The sequence below is a fragment of the Lissotriton vulgaris genome, chromosome 6 (assembly GCF_964263255.1).
Source record: "Lissotriton vulgaris chromosome 6, aLisVul1.2, whole genome shotgun sequence".
Classification (NCBI taxonomy): Eukaryota; Metazoa; Chordata; class Amphibia; order Caudata; family Salamandridae; genus Lissotriton; species Lissotriton vulgaris.
In genome coordinates this window covers 490,921,895-490,941,698 of record NC_141694.1, presented here as the reverse complement: position 1 = coordinate 490,941,698, position 19,804 = coordinate 490,921,895, and the positions used below count along the sequence as shown (strand labels likewise).

Below are 19,804 nucleotides of genomic sequence, written 5' to 3'. Positions count from 1 at the left end.
GGGACGATGCCCAACAGAACTGGTGTTGGGAAGAACAAGCAGGACGAGATTGACCCCAGGTGGAGGCAAAAGAGCCACCAGAGCACAAAAGCATTGTCGCAAGAGTTCAAGAGGTGAAGGGAAAAATGAAACAATACGCAGATGCCTGGAGACATGCCACTCCATCCAAGCTGAAGCAAGCGGGCTCAGTGCTGGTGAGTCAACGACAAGCAAGGAAATCGGACAGCATTTTCTCAAGTAAACCACTAACAATACTAAATGTCAAGTGGCCCATGATACCCGCTGCATCAGGCCCCTACCGGATCACCAGAAATAGCACAAATTTCAAAGGACTAAGGACATCAGATGAGGATGAAGGAGAGGGAGCTCCTAAGAGCAACGCAAAACATGTCAAAGAGGAAGCCATGGACAGCATGGAAGAAATGTCACACAGCGGTGAGAGACGAGACCTAATGGATGGAATACCAAATGAAGGAACAGAAGGGTAATGCCCAAAGAGAGTGAGCCAAAGGCCAAAGAGACTTATTGAGAAAATATAGTGGTGGAGGCAGCAAACACCCCCAGCAGCAAAGAGCAGACAATGACAATGATTAAAGTGTTTCTTTCTGTCCCATGTCCTGCCACTGTATTTTCTTATCTCTCTCTCTCTCTCTTTTTCTTTTCTTTTCTGTTCTTTTCTTTCCACAAAAGGGGGACATATTGTGATATGATGCAGAGGGCACTAGGACCCTGCACACGAACTACGGATGGGACCAGCCACCGGACTACTCTTCGGGTCAAGGAAGGGGATGGGGCATTCGTAATAGACCAGGGACCAGAGAAGACGTGCCTATGAGCATGGTTCGGAAGCTGCAAATAAACAGAGAAAATCCCTACCTGTTTCCTTGTGTTCCTTGGGGTCAGGGGCACTCTGAAGACACGACAATGAGTACAATATAGGGCGGTACAAGTTAATTTGAGCAGAAGGCATGTGAGTCTGTAGTTATATTGAATAGGGTAATAGAGGGCTACTAGAAGAGGGAAGAAAACCATAAGTGTTAATTGGGAGATCATAGTAGAAAGTTGCGGTCTGGGATAAGTAAAGGAGAGATGGAGGAGGCCAGAGCCTGTAGAAAGGTATTGGATAGAAAGAGAACCAGAGTAGAAAAGTATGGTTAGGGATGAGTCAAAGAAGAGATAACATGAGGGAGAATTTAGTAGGGTTGATTTGGAGATCACAGTAGTAAACTAATGTTTTAGGTGAGCCAGGAGGTGTGGAGGAGGGAGGAGTCTAGGAAGGGTTATTTTGGAGATGATAGTAGTAGGAAGGGTTTGGGATGAGACAGAGAGAGTGAAAATAGAGGATAGCTTGATAGAGGTGAAGGGTGATAGGAGGACAGAGTAAAGCTTTGGAGAGTATTTTTTTCCTTGTACAATAGGACTAAAATAATAAATATATAGATACATGATTACATAATAAAGGAATGTGTGTGTTATGAATATAATATATTGAGATTTGTGTGTTTCATTTTTGTGGAGTAGTGAGAGGAGATATTGATGTGGTTTTCTGTGAAAGATTTGAATGTGCAGTACTGCTGGTAAGTTGTATTTGACTAGTACAGGGGCGGTGATGTGTTTTGGAGAAGAGTATGTGGTGTGTAAGAGGGAATCAACAAGAGTTATGTGTGTTTGAGCTAGATTTGAACACTCAAATAGGTAATGTGTGTGGTGGTGTGCCGTGAAAGGATTGTATGGTTGTGAGGAATAGGTAAAAATAGGGCGTGTGTAGTTGGATGGTGATATGGAAGGCTGAGTATAGGTTTTGTCATGATAAAAGGGGATCTGTTAGGAGCAAGCAGAGGATAGAACTAGTGTTTTCTTTGAAGAGGGAGGGTGTGTCTGGATGCATTAAAGTTATGTGTGATGTGACTTTGTGTTGTGTTGGTGATGTGTGGATGTGTTAGTGGTATAGGAAAGAGTTGTGTTATGTGTGAGAATGCAGGTGCCATTGTGTTGTAGTTGGGGTGGAATTGTGTGTAGGTGCGATTTGTGGGGTTTTGTAGTGGTTGTGTAGTGGTTCAATACACATTGAAATCTGTATGAGGTTTGATTGTGATACTTGAGTAGAATGCCTCTGCTGATATTGTGTTTGGATGTTGGTGGAAGTGGAGGGCTTAAGATGGTAGCTCCTAATTGAAAATTGGGCAGCATCTCTGACCCTAAGCCTGACTCGAACAGGCCCAAACAGAAAACTAACCTTGTCCTCTCTGCCCAGCCCAAACAGGCATCTGCTCTTGTCCTCTCCACCCGTAGCCTTGACGGACGGGCGGAGACACCTTGAGCCCTAGCCTTAAAATAGTCCTATTGGCCAGTGGGGCCCTAACCAATCACAACCCTAACCCTAAACCTAGAGTCAATGGGAGACCTGGCCCTATTAACCAATCATAGCCCCAGTCCTAACAGCCAATCAAAGCCAAAGCCTGTGGTGATGTGATAAACTGATTCTTTTAGCCAACGCGTTTAGTCTCTGTCGAGACTTCTTCAGGGCTCAAAATTCAATATTTGTGGTTCAATTGTATCCCACTCACACAAAAGAAAGTTCAGCGACACAAATAAATAAATACGTCAACTTTCGAGCACAGAGGTCTTTGATTGCTGCTGGCCACCCTGCCTACTCTTGTTACTTGTTTCCTGTACATCAAATTCAGATTACTACAAATATTGAATTTTGAGCCCTGAAGAAGTCTCGACAGAGACGAAACGCGTTGGCTAAAAGAATCAGTTTGTGATCATTGAAATTTAAATATATTAAATCAATAAAGAACATTTATTTTGACTACAAGTGAATTTTGGACCTGCTTCTTCTACTATTCTCCATGGACCTGTTGTGCATCAATTAACTATAATGTGATTTTCCAAATGATGGGTGCTAAGTCAATTTTTTGTCTTTGATTGAATTTGGGTTTTACCCAACAGGAAGTAAAGAGGGGTGTACTTCCTGGTTTGTCAAGCACCATCACAACACTATTAGGCCACTATAAGTAATAGGTGCAGGACTTTTGCCTTAACCCTTTGTGTGTTTTGCTGTTGTAATCACATCACTACCACTAAAGATATCAACTCTCTGTCAAGCACACAGATGCCGTGTGTTTGGGAACACAAGTTCAACACAGTTTTTGAAGACCGTCTAGGCAAAATTACTAATTTTCAACACTGTATTAACCCCTTCCATGCTCATGACAGAACGGTTCCGTCATGAGCGTCGGTTGAGCTGTGCTCATGACGGAACCGTTCCGTCATGAGCCGATAGGCTCATTAGAACCTTTAGCACTGCGCGAAAATTCGCGCCGCGCTGAAGGAGTTAAAGTTAAAGAAAATGCTAGTCCTGTCAAACACAGATTACGTAATGTTTCTTTAAGCATTAGAAGTGATTTTTCTAAACATTTACAAACTTTGTATGAAAAGGTTGAGTCCACTCTCTGGCTTTCACCCATCATTTTAGCTAAGAAAAGGTCTGGGGACTTGAGGATGTTTGTTGACTTGAGGAGCCTCAAAGGAGCCATATGGGTCGATGGTTTTCCCCTCCCACGTATTGAGGATCTCATTGCTAAGGTATGGTCCTCTTCATGTTATACTAAACTTGACCTCAAGGCTGCCTACCATCAGGTCGAGCTACATCCTCAGTCCCGACACCTCACAGCCTTCGTCAATCCTGATGGCGTTTTCCAGTTTTGCCACCTACCTTTTGGTCTGGCCTTGGCGGCCGCTGTCGGTCAGAAACTTATGACTGAAATGTTGCATCATATCCCTCACGTTGTGGTATTCCAAGATTACATTCTCATCTTTACCAAAACTGAAGCCAAACATGATTCAGTAATTGATCAAGTTTTTAGTGTGTTAGAGTCCAGAGGAGTTACCCTATAGAAAAGCAAGTGCACCTTCAAAGTAAAAGAGATTGAATACTTAGGTCACATCATCTCGGAGCATGGCATAAAACTCAGACCGGGCCTAATCAAGAGCATCATAGAAGCACCCGCTCCACAAAATAAGGAACAACTTATGTCTCTCCGTGGTCTTTGTGAGTTTTATGCAAAATTCATGAAGGATTTTGCAAAAAATACACAGTGTTTCAGAGCACTACTTAAGAAAGGGGAAACTTATATATATGGTCAGAGGAATGTGAGAAAGGTTTCCAATCCATCAAGGATCACATTGTTAAAACTCCAGCTTTGCAAGCCTTTGTGGAGGGTAGACAAACTGTTGTCACTGTTGATGCCTGCGAGTATGGTCTGGGTGCTGTTCTATCGCAATATGCTGAAGGAAGAGAGTACAATGTGGGATTTGCCTCCAGGAGTCTTCATCCTGTTGAACGGAAGTACTCCGTAATTGAGAAAGAGCTTTTGGCTTGTGTCTGGAGTGTCAAGAAGTTAAAGTCCTACTTGTAGGGCAGATCTTTTGTTCTCAAGACTGACCATCGGCCTTTGGTTGATATCTTGTCTGGGAAAAATGTTAAATGCACTACTGCTCGCTTGGCAAGATTGTCTACGAAACTACTAGAGTACGCATTTAGTGTAGAATACATCCCTGGAGGAAGGAATAGCAGAGCAGACTGTTTATCTAGGCGCCCCATTCCTGACACAGATGAGCAAGATTGGGAAACTGCTTGTCATTTGCAGAAGAAGATTGAGTGACTGAAGTTGATAAGTATGCTGTGCTCAGGGAAGTTGCTTTGCTGATCACGAAAGGTTGGCAGAAAGAAAAGTGTATTTCTCCAGATTGCCAGATGTTTTGGAAGGTCAGCGATAAGCTTTTGGTTGAAGGTGAAAAAGTAGTCAGAGGTGATAAACTCGTGCCTCCTTTGTTTTACCGAGAGAAAATAATTTTAGCTGCTCATTTTGGTCACCTTTGTACAACCATCACTAAGAGAAAGGTCAGAACTGATTCCTGGTGGCCGAGGAGGGACACCCAAGTTGATGAGTTGGTAAAACAATGTGTAAGATGCAATGCTAGTGACAAAGGTATAGTACTAGAAGATGTTGTTGAATCTCCTGTACCTCCGCCTGGGAGAGCCTGGCAGAAGTTAGGTATGGATTTTCTTGGGCCTTTTCATGTTCTTCCTACCAACTCAGGATATTTTTTGGTTCTTTTTGACCATCTGTCCAGATTGGATGAAGTTGAACCATTCAGTATTCCTAATTTCAAAAGTGTCATCACTGCCTGAATAAGATTTTTCTCAGGGAAGGTTATCCTGAGGAAATTCTTACAGATAACGGTGTCCAATTTGTCTCGCAAGAGATTAACTCCTTTTTACGTACTTGTGGCATTAAACACACCAGAACACCCCTTTATCATCCACAAAGCAATGGCAAGACTGAAAGATTCAATAGAGTTGTTGTAGAGTGTGTTGAAGCACCTTTAAGCAGAGATTAGCATGAAAACTTCAATGTCATTTGGAGTGTTTACTAGCATCCTACCCGTGTGTTTTGTGAGTGGCAGTTACTACTTGTGCCTGGGCTGTGCCAGCTGGGATGGCTCTCTGTACCCCTTGAATAAACACTACTTCAACAGCGTCCTCTTCACTTTGTATCAAAGCCCTAATCCCTAAGTCAAATAGAAAACCCTAGCCCTAGTAGCCAATCAGAACCCTAGCCCAAACAGCCTATGCAGCAACCCCTCTGACAACAAGAGACACATACAAAAACACTCAGCATTTGTAGCTCACATAGTGCCAAGCTTTTAGTAGACATCTACAAAATTATTACACCACATCCATGCCATCTGAGCACACTCATAAGCACGTAATACATCAGACCAGAAGATGATTAGTAGTGAAGTAATTACACTAGTAGGGCTTTGCAGCATGAAAGATTGTTAAACTAAAGAAGAAAATACAATTATTAGTACAGCCAAAAGATTTTGCCCACCCCAGCAGCAAAAGGATATGTTACACCACATCCACCCTTGCACGTTTAAATGTAATTAAAATCCCCTCCACAGCACCACCCTTTCACACTTTTGGCTTTGTCCTTAAAAGATCCAGACATATAATCGAATTTTACATCCTCCACCTACCCAAAGAACAACTTACATGTCTAAAGTTTCAAAGGAAGTGATGCAAGACAAACAAAAAGAAGCATTGGAAATGCATTGGTTTCGCCTATTTGAAATGAATAAAAGCACATCTTGCACTGGGTAAGAAAGACTTTGTATAATTCAATGTATCATAGAATGTCATCTCAAACATATATTTATACACCGGGTATGAATACTACTGGTGCTAAAGAGAGCCAGAAAAAGATGAAGTTAACATTTGAAAACAGTGAGCCAAAAATATGAACTGAAATAAAGGTCAAACAGCATCAGAGCTATGCCGAAGCATGACGGAATCAGCCCCATGCTCTAACCAACAATGCAAGAGAGCTGGAAAAAGCTGAAAGTGGCAATAGAAAGTAGGGAGGGTTATCCGAGGGAACAGCTAAAAAGGTATCTGCGCTGTGCCAAAACTAGACGGACTCTGCCCCATGCGCTCACCAAACACGCAAAAAAGCTGGGATATGATGAAAGTGAAATTTAAAAGAAGTGGGGGTTATTGTTATTGTTGAGTAATTTTATAGAGCGCGCAGCTGCCCCAGCAAAGGGGCATCTCGGCGCTGAAAGTGGTCTCAAAAAGGCAGCAGGACTAGCCCGCAGGGAACAAATGGGTTTTAATTGCCTTATGGAAAGAAAGTAGGCCATCCAAGCGTCGGGTCTGAGCAGGGAGAGAATTCCACAGCTTAGCCGCTAGATAACGGAAAGACCGGCCCCTGGCTCTTGTCCGTTTTACACGGGGGACCACCGCCAACAGATGCTCAGCAGAACGTAACTGACGCTTGGGGACATAAGGGGTCACCAGAGTGGATAGAATCTCGGGGGCGAGAGTTTGAGGATTTTAAAAGCAAGACAGAGTGCTTTAAATGTAATCCTTCTAGGAACAGGTAGCCAGTGAAGGCGCTTAAGGGCGCCCGACGTAGAACAAGTTCTAGGGAGCCTGAGCAAGACTCGTGCAGCGGCATTTTGGACTCGCTGCAGGCGGTTCACCTCATCCTTGTTGGCGCCTAGCAACAAAGAGTTGGCGTAGTCTATTCGCAACAAAATAGTCGCCTGGATGATTAATAGGCGCGTGGTAAGATCGAAGAACCCCAGGATAGGCCTCAACCCCCGTAAGAGTCCGAAGCAGGTGCCCGCTACCTTTTTGGTGTGCTCCTGGAACCCGAGGGTAGAGTCCAGCCAAATCCCTAGGTTCTTTACCACTGACCTGGGAGTAGGGGCGCTGCCAATGGATGTAGGCCACCACTGAGTACTCCAATACTCTTTATTTTTCTCCACCAGCAGCACTTCTGATTTGCTTGCATTAAGTTGAAGGCAATTGGCCGTCATCCAAGGTGAGATCGCCTCAAGCCCAGTTCGAAACTGCGTGGGGCCCAAGTCAAGGTCATCTGAGAGGGCCACCACCAGTTGCGTGTCATCCGCATAAGAAACCAGGGTCAGACCATGGTCGTGCGCTTCTCTCGCCAAAGTCTGGACGTTGAGATTAAACAGGCAGGGTCTTAATGCTGAACCCTGAGGCACCCCCTGCTTGCTAGAATGGACCTGCGAGAGGAAGGTGGGAGCTGTGACTTGGAACGCCCTATCCGAAAGAAAAGAATGAAACCAATCCAGTGCCAGACCCACTACCTCTGCTTCCTCTAGGCGACGCAGGAGGATCTGATGAAAGACCGTATCGAACGCGGTGCTGAGATCGAGCAAAATCAGAGCCGCAGTCTGTCCCTCATCCAGGATGGTTCGCAGATATTCGCATACCGCCAAAAGTGTGGTCTTGGTGCTATGGCCGACACGAAAGCCTGTCTGAGAGTGGTCAAAAATACCATTACTGTTCAGAAAATCTGAAAGGATGTTATTAGTGTGGGCCTCCGAAATTTTGGCGACCCAAGGCAGAAGGAATATTGGACGAACGTTTTCAGGCTTAGTGGGGTCCAGGGAGGGTTTTTTCAGCAGAGGGATCACCCTAGCAAGCTTCCATGCCAATGGCACCACAGCCGAGGTAAAGGAGGAGTTAATCATTTGGCCTAGGGGTGCAAGAAGGACCGGTAGGCATTCTTTAAATTGCACTGGCCGCATAGGGTCTAATGGGGACCCTGATTTGACCTTCATACTTAGAGCAAGGAGCTCGTCCTGAGTAATAGACGGTATCACTGTCCGAGTGGCAGCGGGGAGGGGTGAAACAGGGGCTACCGGGTCCAAGGGGCAACTGGGGAAAGATCTGTAGATGGCTTACACTTTCTGGACAAAGAAATTGGCCAGTTCCTCACATTGCTGACCTGACGTGAAAGTATGAATAGGGGGATTTTTCCTATTTTTGAAATCATTCAGTATTTTAAAAATGCATTTAGCGGGATTTTTGCTGAACTTAATCTCACTGTTAAGGTGAGCTGCACGTACCGCCATGTGGTAGCATTTGATCTCATCCGGATACAGCTTTTTTGCCCCCGGGTCATAATTCTTTCTCCAGGCCCGTTCAAATTTTTTACAAGTACTTCGCTTAGCAGCAAGGGAGTCGTACCAGGGGTTGGAGCTAGAACAGCGACCGATAGACTGCTTTGCCGGAATTAAGGTATCTAAAGCATGTAAAAGCCATTTGCAGAATGCTTCGTACGATTGTTCCGGGTCAGTGCCTAACGTCAGTGGACAGGCCTCAAGAATGGCAAGTTGCTCCTCCAACTTGAGTTTGTGCCAGCAGCGTCTAAGAGTGGACTTAAGGTTAGCTCTGGGGAGTGTATCAGGAAGCGGAAGGGAGAGGGACACGAGGTGATGATCTGACCAGCATACTGGGCTAGGCGCTTTGGCCGTGAGCAAAGGAAAATTGGAGAAAACCGGATCCAATAGATATCCAGCAGTGTGAGTAGCACCCACCACTAACTGACTCAATTGACAATTGGCAGGTCGGCCAGTAGGCTGCCAATTTCGGAGTCTGAAGGGCGATCAAAATGTAGGTTACGGTCCCCAATGAGAGTGAAATTAGCTGAAGTCAAAGCAAGAGTGCTCACGGCCTCGACAATAACTAATTTAAATTCTGCAGCCGGACCTGGGGGGCGATAAACTAAGAGACCAGAGAAGGAAAAGTGTGTGCTGGTGGTGAAAATAAAGTGAGCGCATTCGCACCAAGCTATGTCCTCCCTGACAAATGAACAGGGGAACCTGGACCTAAAGAGAACAGCTATGCCCCCACCTCTAGTCTCCCTATTTAGAGTCAGGATGCTGTACCCTGGGGGTGGGGGGAGGCGAGGCAAGGTGTTAGCCAAGATTCAGTTATAAAAAACACATGAGGCGCTTCATCTTTAATGAGGTCGTGAATCTCCATATAGTGTTTGACCAGGGAGCGGACATTAAGGAGTAGGATTCTCAGGATGGGCTTATTGGGGGGGGGGGGTGAAGGGCATGAGTCAAAACCACAATTCCGGCAACAAAAAGGCCCTTCCATTCCCTCTCCCAGGCGCAGGCGCAGGCAGCGAGAGTTAGTCTGCTGGCCAATGGACAACAGGAGCTCCCTAGTATAGGCCGGGACCTCTGATTTCAAACCATCCGCATACCTGGCGTCTGGCGTCGCCCGGGCACGGACGGGCGCAGACGGGCTTGCCTTTGGCGCGCCTTCTGCGCGCCAGCGGCTCATCCGCTGCGCGTCCTACCCAACATGCTCCTTAAGTAGTCCCCTCCCACCTCCAACTAGACCGCTGACTGGGCCCAGTACGTGGAGACCAGAAGCACTACTCCTGCCTTCCCTGCCCTCCGTACAATCGGCACAGAAACCCCGTGACGGACCGGGGTTGAAGGGCAGTTAAAAAGTGGCTAGTACAATAATTAAAAAAATGCAATTTCCAACACTTTTTTAAAAACGAAAACATTCAATGCAATACAGAGCTTGCCAGTGAATATTGCCTTGTTAAAACAGTTCCCAGCAGACTCTGCCACTGTCTGCCTTTCGCCGCTTATCGAAGGGAACAGTGAGATAAAAATTTGAGTTGCAATTAAGCTAAAACTAGCTCACTAAGGGTTGTCAGTAATGCATGACACATATTGTAAGACAACTCATTCGAATTTTTTTTAAATCATTTTGTGCTGTGCTTTCGCAGAAGATTTAAATGAAGTCTCTCATCATAATAATCTGCCTCATATGCAAAACAAACACATTTCCACGCAAACCTTACGAAGAAAAGTAAACAAAGGGCAGAAATCGAAAAACAAACAATGAGAACGAACTTGTTTATCTATCCCTGAATGCATATAAACAATCTGTACGTCAACACAGTCCACAAAATAATATCAGGGGGAAACCAATATCACAGGAGTGGAGAGGATGTGGTGTAGCGGCCAGAGATGCTGAATCGAGAGCTGAGGATCCTGGTTCGAGTCTCGTCGGTGCAACATCCTATGACTCTGGCCAAATCACTTAATCTCTCTGTGTGATAAATTGCAATATATAAATCTGGGGCAAGACGAAAACGTAGAAAGAGGCATATTTTTATAAAAATATTTTTCCACCAAAGCGCATGTTAACAGTGGTTTGGCTGCTGGAAACGTGTAAGAGGAGGACCAAGCATTGGTAAATACAGACAAATATGCTACAGCCTAGAGAAATGGAGGAAAAGTAAGTGGCAAGCTCAGGAACCAATGAAAAGTCAGGAAAGTGAGGAAGCTGGATCTAAACCACTTCAAAGATTTATATTAAAAACAATAGATTTCACAAGCACAATGCAAACTCTTGTGATGTCCCAATGTCTTTATGTTTCAGACAATAAAACACAAGATGCTCCAAATGCTCAATGGCTGGAACTTGTTTGCTTATGTACTCACTTGTGGAAATATATTTGTTATTATCCAATGTTAGCAAACTCAGAGGTATTAGCCAGCCATTTACCAAATCGCAGAGTAATATGAGGCTGCAAAGTGTATACTTACAGAAAGCTGCCCTGGTAGGACCTGAGGTGCATCTTGAAGTGCCCCAGGAGAAGTTGGAGAAATTACAGAAATAGAAGGCCTTTCCATCTTTTGGGATTCAAAAGAACTTGAACCTGGAATAAAAACATTATATTTTCAACATATGATTTAATTTAGAGTTTTATTAACACAATGTTACAGCAAAAGATAATATCTTAGAATTATTACTCAGTTGTTGCAAATATCTGCTTTCAATACTTTTAATCCAAATGCCATTCATGTCTTCACAACAGGCTCTAGCAAGTCCTGTGGGCGAATTTGAAAGTATCCTTAATTTACAATGATAAGTTCTGGAGGGTATCACTGACCTACTTAGTAATAATATGTGTTTCTATATACTAATTGCATATTTATATTTCTGAACATCACACATAACACATGTCGTGTTAAACAAATTCCATTATAATCTGTGTTGAGGTCTTGGTGTCCTTCAACACATTTGCGCATAGTTGCCTCTTCATGACCTTCCTCCTTGTTCCCATCTGGCAGCAAGTAGCAAATCATATTGTTTTTTAAAACTCTGAACCGACTGTTTTATCTACAATATTTCCCTTTGAGTTTCCTCTATTATGGCTTTTCCCAAACATCCAGGGCACTGCTTAGAGCTTTGAGCTGCACACCCTTTTCGAATATAGATTATAGGAAAAACTATCGGCATGGTCTTTCTGTTACTCTTAATGATTCACATGTAGTAGTGATACTCAGTTGCAGCTAGGGGTGCTATGCAAACTAGGTCGCTCCCCCATGCTCCCTGACCACAGATTCTGGTCGTGATCCTCTTTCCAGCGCCCACAGCTGTAGCGCATTGGTGTCCTGGTTGCTGGGACTGGTATCGTAGCCTTTTAAAAACTAGCGCTTTCACCTGAATATAGCGCCGAGCCTCGCCTTCTGCTCTGCCTAGTAGCGCCACATTGGAACATTGTATCTGCTGTGACTTGCATATTTTACTTGCGTGCTGGTTTCATTTGGTGCATTATTTGTGTTTATTTGTGATTTTCGGACTCTTGTTGCCTCTGCCCCCGTTTCACTTTCTATTTCGACCTCCATTTTAGTTGTTGTGCATTCCCCTGGCCCGCTTCTGCTCCCCGCTACCGCCTCCCAGCTGCCCCTCCCACCCACGAATAGAGAGCTCACCTCCTCCTTTACCAAGCTGTGACCGTCTGGATCTGATCCAAAGCGGTCGCTCCCCCACTCTCCCTGACCACAGATTCTGGGCGTGATCCTCCTTCCAGCGCCCACAGCTGTAGCGCATTGCTGTCCTGGTTGCTGGGACTGGTATTGTAGCCTTTTAAAAACTAGCGCTTTCACCTGAATATACCGCTGAGCCTCGCCTTCTGCTCTGCCTAGTAGCGCGACATTGTAACATTGTATCTGCTGTGACTTGCATATTTTACTTGCATGCAGGTTTCATTTGGTGCATTATTTGTGTTTATTTGTGATTATCGGACTCTTGTTGCCTCTGCCCCCGTTTCACTTTCTATTTCGACCTCCATTTTAGTTGTTGTGCATTCCCCTGGCCCGCCTCTGCTCCCCGCTACCGCCTCCCAGCTGCCCCTCCCACGCTCCGCCCCCTCCACTCTCCATTTAAGACAGATGACTCAACGCGCAGCGCCCACACGCAGCGGTTGCGCCGAAGGTGCGCCAAAGGTAAGCCCGTCTACGCCCGTCCGTGCCTGGACCGCGCCCAGCGCCAACCCCCCTGGCCCCCGCCCCACCCACCCCTCCCGCATTTCTTATGACTCCTCCACCCTCTCGGCCCTTAACCCCGGCCGACCAGCAAACTGCTACCAAGCCGCACCTGGACTCACCCATGGACCTTTCACCTGCAAGTCCTGCAAGTTTGCCTGCATTAGGACCCTCACCAAATCCACATTCACATTCACCAAACAGAACACCGGCTCCAATCACCTGAAATGCATCCTTATCAACACCCGTTCTGTCCACAGTCACGCCGTTTAACTTTGGAATCTACTTGACACCACAGCTCCAGACGTCGCCTTCCTAACAGAAACCTGGATGAACGCCTCTTCTACACCGGACATCGCCATAGCCATCCCTGACGGCTACAAGATTATCCGTAAGGACTGCACTAACCAAATAGGAGGAGGCATTGCCATTGTTCATAAGAACACCATTCGCATCTCGACCAGTTCCGATGACAACCTCGCAACCGCCGAACACCTCCACTTCCAGATCCACATTGACCCCAAGACCACACTCAGAGGAACCCTCATCTACAGACCACCAGGACCCCGCACACAATTCTGTGATGACATCACTGACTTCATCAGCCCACACGCCCTCCCCTCCGAAGACAACATTCTACTTGGCGACCTCAACTTCCACCTGGAAAAGAACAACGACAACAACAGTACCACCCTTTTGGACAACCTCGCAAATCTTGGACTCAAACAACTTGTGGACACCCCCACACACTGTGCCGGACACACACTCGACCCAATCTTTACATCCAGCAAATACATCTCCTTCAACCACACCACGACCCTCCACTGGACAGACCACAGCTGTGTGCACTTTAACTACAAAAAGACTACGACCCACAACCACCCACAACAAATTCCTCGCAGAAACTGGAACAAAATCACCACCGACCAGCTTCTCACATCGCTACACCAATACCCCCCTACCTATTCATCAGACCCAAACCAAGCAGCCACCAACCTTGCACAATGGATCACCCGCAGCGCTGACGAATTAGCACCACTAAAAAAACAACCCTACCAAGTTAAACCTCAAGAAAGCCCCCTGGTTCAACGTTGAACTTAAAAAATCCAAGAAGACATGCCGCACCCTCGAGAAAGCATGGAAAAGAAACCCATCCACCGAAAACCTAGCCACTTTCAAGAACGCCACCCGTAAACACCATCAACTAATACGTTCCACTAAGAAAACAGCATTCAAAGATCGACTCGACAACAATGCCCACAGCAGTAAGGAACTATTCAACATAGTAAAAGAGTTCACCAACCCCTCAGCCGGCACCAATGACATCACTCATTCCCAGCACCTTTGCGACTCCCTTGCCTCATTCTTCCACAACAAAATTGCGGACATACACAACAGCCTCATCAACCAGTCGAGTGACCAGACCACCCCTTCCACCTCAAAACCTAATCCCCCGCCTAACAACCTTTGCAACTGGAAACCAGTCACCACTGAAGACACCAACCGCCTGATGAACTCCATCCTCTCAGGATCACCAACCGACCCATGTCCCCACCACATCTTCAACAAAGCAGACTCCATCGTCGCTCCTCACCTTCGCGACATCATCAATAGTTCCTTCAACTCCGCTACCTTCCCGGAAAGCTGGAAACACGCCGAACTCAGCGCCCTCTTGAAGAAACGCACAGCAGACCCCAATGAACTTAAAAACTACTGACCGGTCTCGCTCCTCCCATTCCCTGCCAAAGTCACTGAGAAAGCTGTCAACAGTCAACTCGTTGCCTTCCTCGAATCCAACAAATCCCTCGACATATCACAATCCGGATTCCGTGCCAAACACAGCACCGAGACCGCCCTCATCGCAGCAACAGACGACATCCGAAAACTACTAGACAATGGAGAAACAGTTGCCCTCATCCTCCTCGACCTCTCTGCAGCTTTCGACACAGTCTGTCATAGCACCCTTATTCAACGCCTCAGCAACATCAGAATTCAAGGAAAAGCACTGGACTGGATCGTCTCACTCCTCGCCGGAAGAATGCAGAGAGTCCACCTCCCCCCCTTTTAAATCAGAGGCCACCGAAGTCATCTGCGGCGTACCACAAGGATCATCACTCAGTCCCACACTCTTCAACGTATATATGAGCCCCCTCGCATCCATCGTTCGCAAACACAACCTCAACATCATCTCCTACGCAGACGACACCCAACTGATCCTCTCCCTCACCAAAGACTCAAACACCGCCAAAACCAATCTACACGAAGGGATGAAAGAAGTGGCCGAATGGATGATGAGCAGTCGCCTTAAACTGAACTCGGACAAAACAGAAGTACTCATATTAGGATCTTGCCCCTCCGCTTGGGATGACTCCTGGTGGCCACCGGCTCTGGGAAACGCCCCAAAACCTACGGACCACGCACGTAATCTAGGCTTCATCCTTGACCAAACAAGTTAACGCTGTCTCTTCCTCATGCTTCAACATTCTACGTATGCTCAGAAAAATATTCCGATGGATCCCCACCGAAACAAGAAAGACAGTCACCCACGCACTGGTCACCAGCAGACTAGATTACGGAAAGACCCTTTATGCTGGAACTACAATCAAATCACAAAAAAAGCTCCAACGTATCCAAAATGCCTCAGCCAGACTCATTCTAGACGTCCCCCGCAGAGCTCACATCTCCAGCCACCTGAAAGACCTCCACTGGCTCCCCGTCAGCAAAAGAATAACGTTCCGTCTCCTAACCCACGCACACAAAGCATTATACGGCCTTGGACCCGAATGCCTCAACACACGCCTTTCCTTCTACACCCCCTCCCGCAAACTCCGATCGTCCAACCAAGCCCTCGCCGCAATACCACGCATCCGCAGATCCACCATGGGAGGAAGATCCTTCTCCTACCTTGCGGCCAAAACCTGGAACTCCCTCCCCACCCATCTACGCCTTACTCAAAACCACCTATCATTCAGAAACAACTCAAAACCTGGATATTTGATAAGTAATCCCCCACCACCCTCAAGCGCCTTGAGACCCTATGGGTGAGTAGTGCGCTATATAAATGCCAAACTTGAACTCTGCTTTAAGAATCTAAACACATACCCAGGAGTGTCTTTCTTAACACCTCTCGCTGGACCCATGCCTAAGAGCCATCACCAAATGTCACAATCTGGTACGTATCTTTTAGTAGCCATGTATATTTGCAGGTGGGAATATAAGGATGGCTCCTTTGAAGTAGGCAGGTCTACGAGAAAAGGATTTTAGACTCACAATTCTTGCATCCTTTCGAGATAGAGGGAAATATATTTTCAGCAAGACACACTGAAAGGAAGTGACAGCATATGGTCAAAACATATAAAGCACAAGGTTTATAGAGGACTATGAACTCTCTGAAGAATCTAGTTTCAGGCAGAGGGCATTCAAAGAGAAACATAAGTTCACCAGTGGCATCCTATTCTGTCTGGTGAAATTCAAGTACTCTGGTACTCTTTAAACATTGGAACTTGGATCAGTTAAGTACCATATGCTCAGCCACAAATTGGCCTAAGAATTCCTGGTTAACAAAAGCACCACCTGAATGACCTGTCCAAGACGTGTATAAAAGTAAAAAATGAGTCTCATACCTAATAGGTAGATGCCTTTACAAGGATCCCAATGCACCCTTATCTCCGGTAAAAGGAGTATACCGTTTTAGAGTACCTGTTTGGAACTTAAGGCAAAAGCTTGTCAGGAAAACAATTAAGAAAGAAATGAGGTGAAAACTAGAACTAAGTGGGGTGAGAAGGTGGAGAGTGGGCCTATGGAATCTGAGGAGGCAGAACCGGAAGTGGAGCTAGATCAGAGACAGGTGAAGAGCAAGAGGAGCTGGATCAGCACTTCCGACTACTGATAGTTTGTTCATCATTTTGCTGTGTTTACCTTTCCTCTCTTTTGGTTCCTTTTGCTCTTCGCATATTGTCACTTGTTCCATTTGTACTTTATTGACTATCAATCCTGTTGGCTTTCTCCCTTGCTGGTGCTCCTGAGTCTAACTATGTTCACTAGAGCTCTCTTTGGGACCGTCATATGCTCCATCACCGGAGTATCATGTAAGTCTGAGTTGTGATCTAATGTATGGGTAAATTAGAGTTTGAGGCCAGTTTCTAATATTTCTTTCTTGTTTATTACCAAGAGCCGAATACAGGAGAAGTTAACACAAGCCAATGGGAGGTATTTTCTGGATGAACACTGAGAAGACCAAGTCGGAGAGGGATTGCAGATGTTTACCATTCCTGACATCTACTTCCCCTTCAGATAGGAGATTTGTGGATTTGGTATGTTATTAGTGCCAAAATTTAATTTAACCAGCCGGCTGATGGCAGGATCTGATATTTTACAAATCACAGTCCTTTTAGAAATATTGATGACTATCCATTTTTAAAAAAAAAATATTTTTATTGATACATTTTTTCCCCCACATTTTATTCCCCCCCCCCCCCCCTCCCCCATTACATGGACAAGGCACAATAAGTTTCATAAGGCAGCCACATACTCAACCACATATTCAAAAGAAAAAGAGAAAACGAAATATTACAATATACATACTACATACAGATCCTATCATAATATATACGGATACAAATAATATATGTTAACTTTCCATAATACATATATTCCTCAAAATACCTTATTCAGTTCCAGCCTTCCATTGAATCAAAGGACCCCAGATTTGTATACCCAGCTTTTTACCCTTTCTCCCTTTCATAGAGTAAATAGCTGTTTCCAATTTTTGTATTGAAATATTGATGACTATCCAAATGATAATGCTAAACTTTTTTTTTTTTTTTTATGTTTTATCAGTGGATGTGATGTGTGACTGACAAATCGCAAGGCAATTCACTCAGTCCTATTCACACCCTTTATCATAGATCAGGGCACTTATTTTTTCTTATAATAATACAGCAACATTGACAGCAGATCTGATGAGTCAGTTTTATTACTCTATATAATCCAGAAAGATTGCCAAAAATGTTAGTCGCAAGACAAAGCAATTATTCTCCAAATTGCTTAAATACTTTTAGGAACAGGTTTTAATGTGTTAGTAAGAAACTATTCAAGACAAAACTATCTGCAACACTAAATCCTGGAAAATAAAAGGTTTTGATACACTATTTCCTACATGTCTATATCCCAGATAATTCATTTTATGGTATGATACTGTGCAGCAAACAACCTGTTTGGATGTTGCTTGCCTCACAGATTTCAGATTCCTGTCGTTTCTCAAAACTACTAATTCACATTACTTGAATTGGAAATCAGAAATGACTATATCTGAAAATAGTGTAAAGTAAGTGATTAAAATTCTGTACTTTTAATTTAACATTGTTTGAGTCAGACGGAGTAGGAATGTGGCCAATCCATAGTGATCAATGTATGCACAGGTTTTTGTCTGAAGCTACAAGTCCTTTAGCAAACCTGTCAGATCCTATTCTTATGCTGCTGTTACTACTTTTAGTAAGGGTAAATTGTGTCAGTGGTAGCTGTCAAATCAGATATTGATTATATCCCATTATAATTTGGTCTTTTTCAGGAAATGGCAAGTACGCCGTTCTCTTCCAACAGATGATCCTTGATTAATGTGGTTATTACATGAAAAAATGTATTTACCTATCATCAGTTTGTATTTTTAAGGCTATTAGAGCTACACTACTTTATGATGCCTTGAACCCATACATATATTTCTTCTTAATGTGTGGAATTTCCCTTTTGAGTTCCATTGTCTCTCAAATGGATATCCTATATATGGTAGCACATCTTTCACTACTAACCATTTATGACACTCATTTGTCTGAGATGAGATTACTATTCATGGGTCTAGCAATCCTCCAAAGCCTGACTTGCTTGCAAGTTACTTGCTGAACCGGAATCTTCCACTCCACCTTACCAAGCTCTCTTAAACAATGGCGGCTATGTTTTTTCACAAATATTTCATGATATGGTCGCACTGAAGGATGTTGATCTTCTTACAGTTCAGCAAATAGGAAACCTTGGCGGAGTTACGCTGTATCCTCCTCCAAGGAGGTTTTCTGAAATTGCTCTATGACGGAAAGTGAATGTCACAAATAAGCACTTTGATAAATCGAATAAGCTTACAGCGAAATTAACACAAAATAGATTTTGTTAATCTTTGCAACAGAAACACTTGTCTTCCAAACTAAATATTCTGAAGCAGAAACACAGTTGCTTTTGAGCACTGAGTTTCTGACTCACATCGATTACCTCAATTTAATGCATCCAGAGCACTGTAATTCATTACAAATGATTTTAAAACAACTGGCTCTGGATTGTTAACATTCTTTAAGGCTGTTTTTGGAAGTACACCAGCATTCTGGAATCAGGAAATTTTCAAATCTTGCGTCTGACAAATATCTATGTGTCAACTATGCGAAAGACCATGGGGAGACATCAAATAGACTGATAGACTGATAGAAAACATCTTTAAAGTAGGAGGGGGGGTCTCAACCAGGCTCACGGCTAATAGTGACTGGAGACTTAAACATAAAAATTGCTCAGCCATTCCATAAGGAACTAAATCACATAAGTACAAGAACGTCAATGGGAAATCCAGAGAAAAGCACAAATAAAGCTAGGAAGGAGGGACTAGATGGGCCAAATCCTGGTTGGCAAACGGTTGTATGACGTTACAACGCATACTTTTACAACGCCTACCTTTACAACGCGGTTTTTACCACACATACCATTACAACGCATTATGCTTTTAGGCGCTGGATAGTGAATAGTTTAATTTACTATTCCAACTCCAGTCCCCGTGGATAGTAGGGAAGGTTATTGGATAGTAAATTAACCTATTCCCTATCCTAGAGCGCCCCCCAGAGCAATGCGTTGTAATAGTTTGCGTGGTAAAAGTTGCGTTGTAATGGTAGGTCGTTGTAAAAGTTTCGTTGTAAAGGTTGTATACCTGGCAAACTAGAGCACCTAGGCTTGTGGATCCTAAACCGCTGTTTCAAAGGGGCCATCCCTCCAGCCCTCTTGTTCCACTCCACAAATGGAAATGCACTAATAGAATACACACTGTTATCCCTCCTTTAAAATGGGGTCAAGACTGGAA

General features: G+C 44.5%; 1 protein-coding gene across 13 annotated transcripts in view; it reads right to left on the bottom strand.

Moving 5' to 3' along the window:
- The window catches only part of RIMS1 (regulating synaptic membrane exocytosis 1), a 1,970,833-nt gene that overhangs the window by 965,896 nt on the left and 985,133 nt on the right, over window positions 1–19,804 (bottom strand). For all 13 annotated transcript variants that reach the window (XM_086926498.1, XM_086926484.1, XM_086926488.1 and 10 more), the window contains one exon: window positions 10,972–11,084. In XM_086926498.1, coding sequence (XP_086782624.1) covers window positions 10,972–11,084 — 113 coding nt within the window. The remainder of the gene's footprint in view (window positions 1–10,971; window positions 11,085–19,804) is intronic.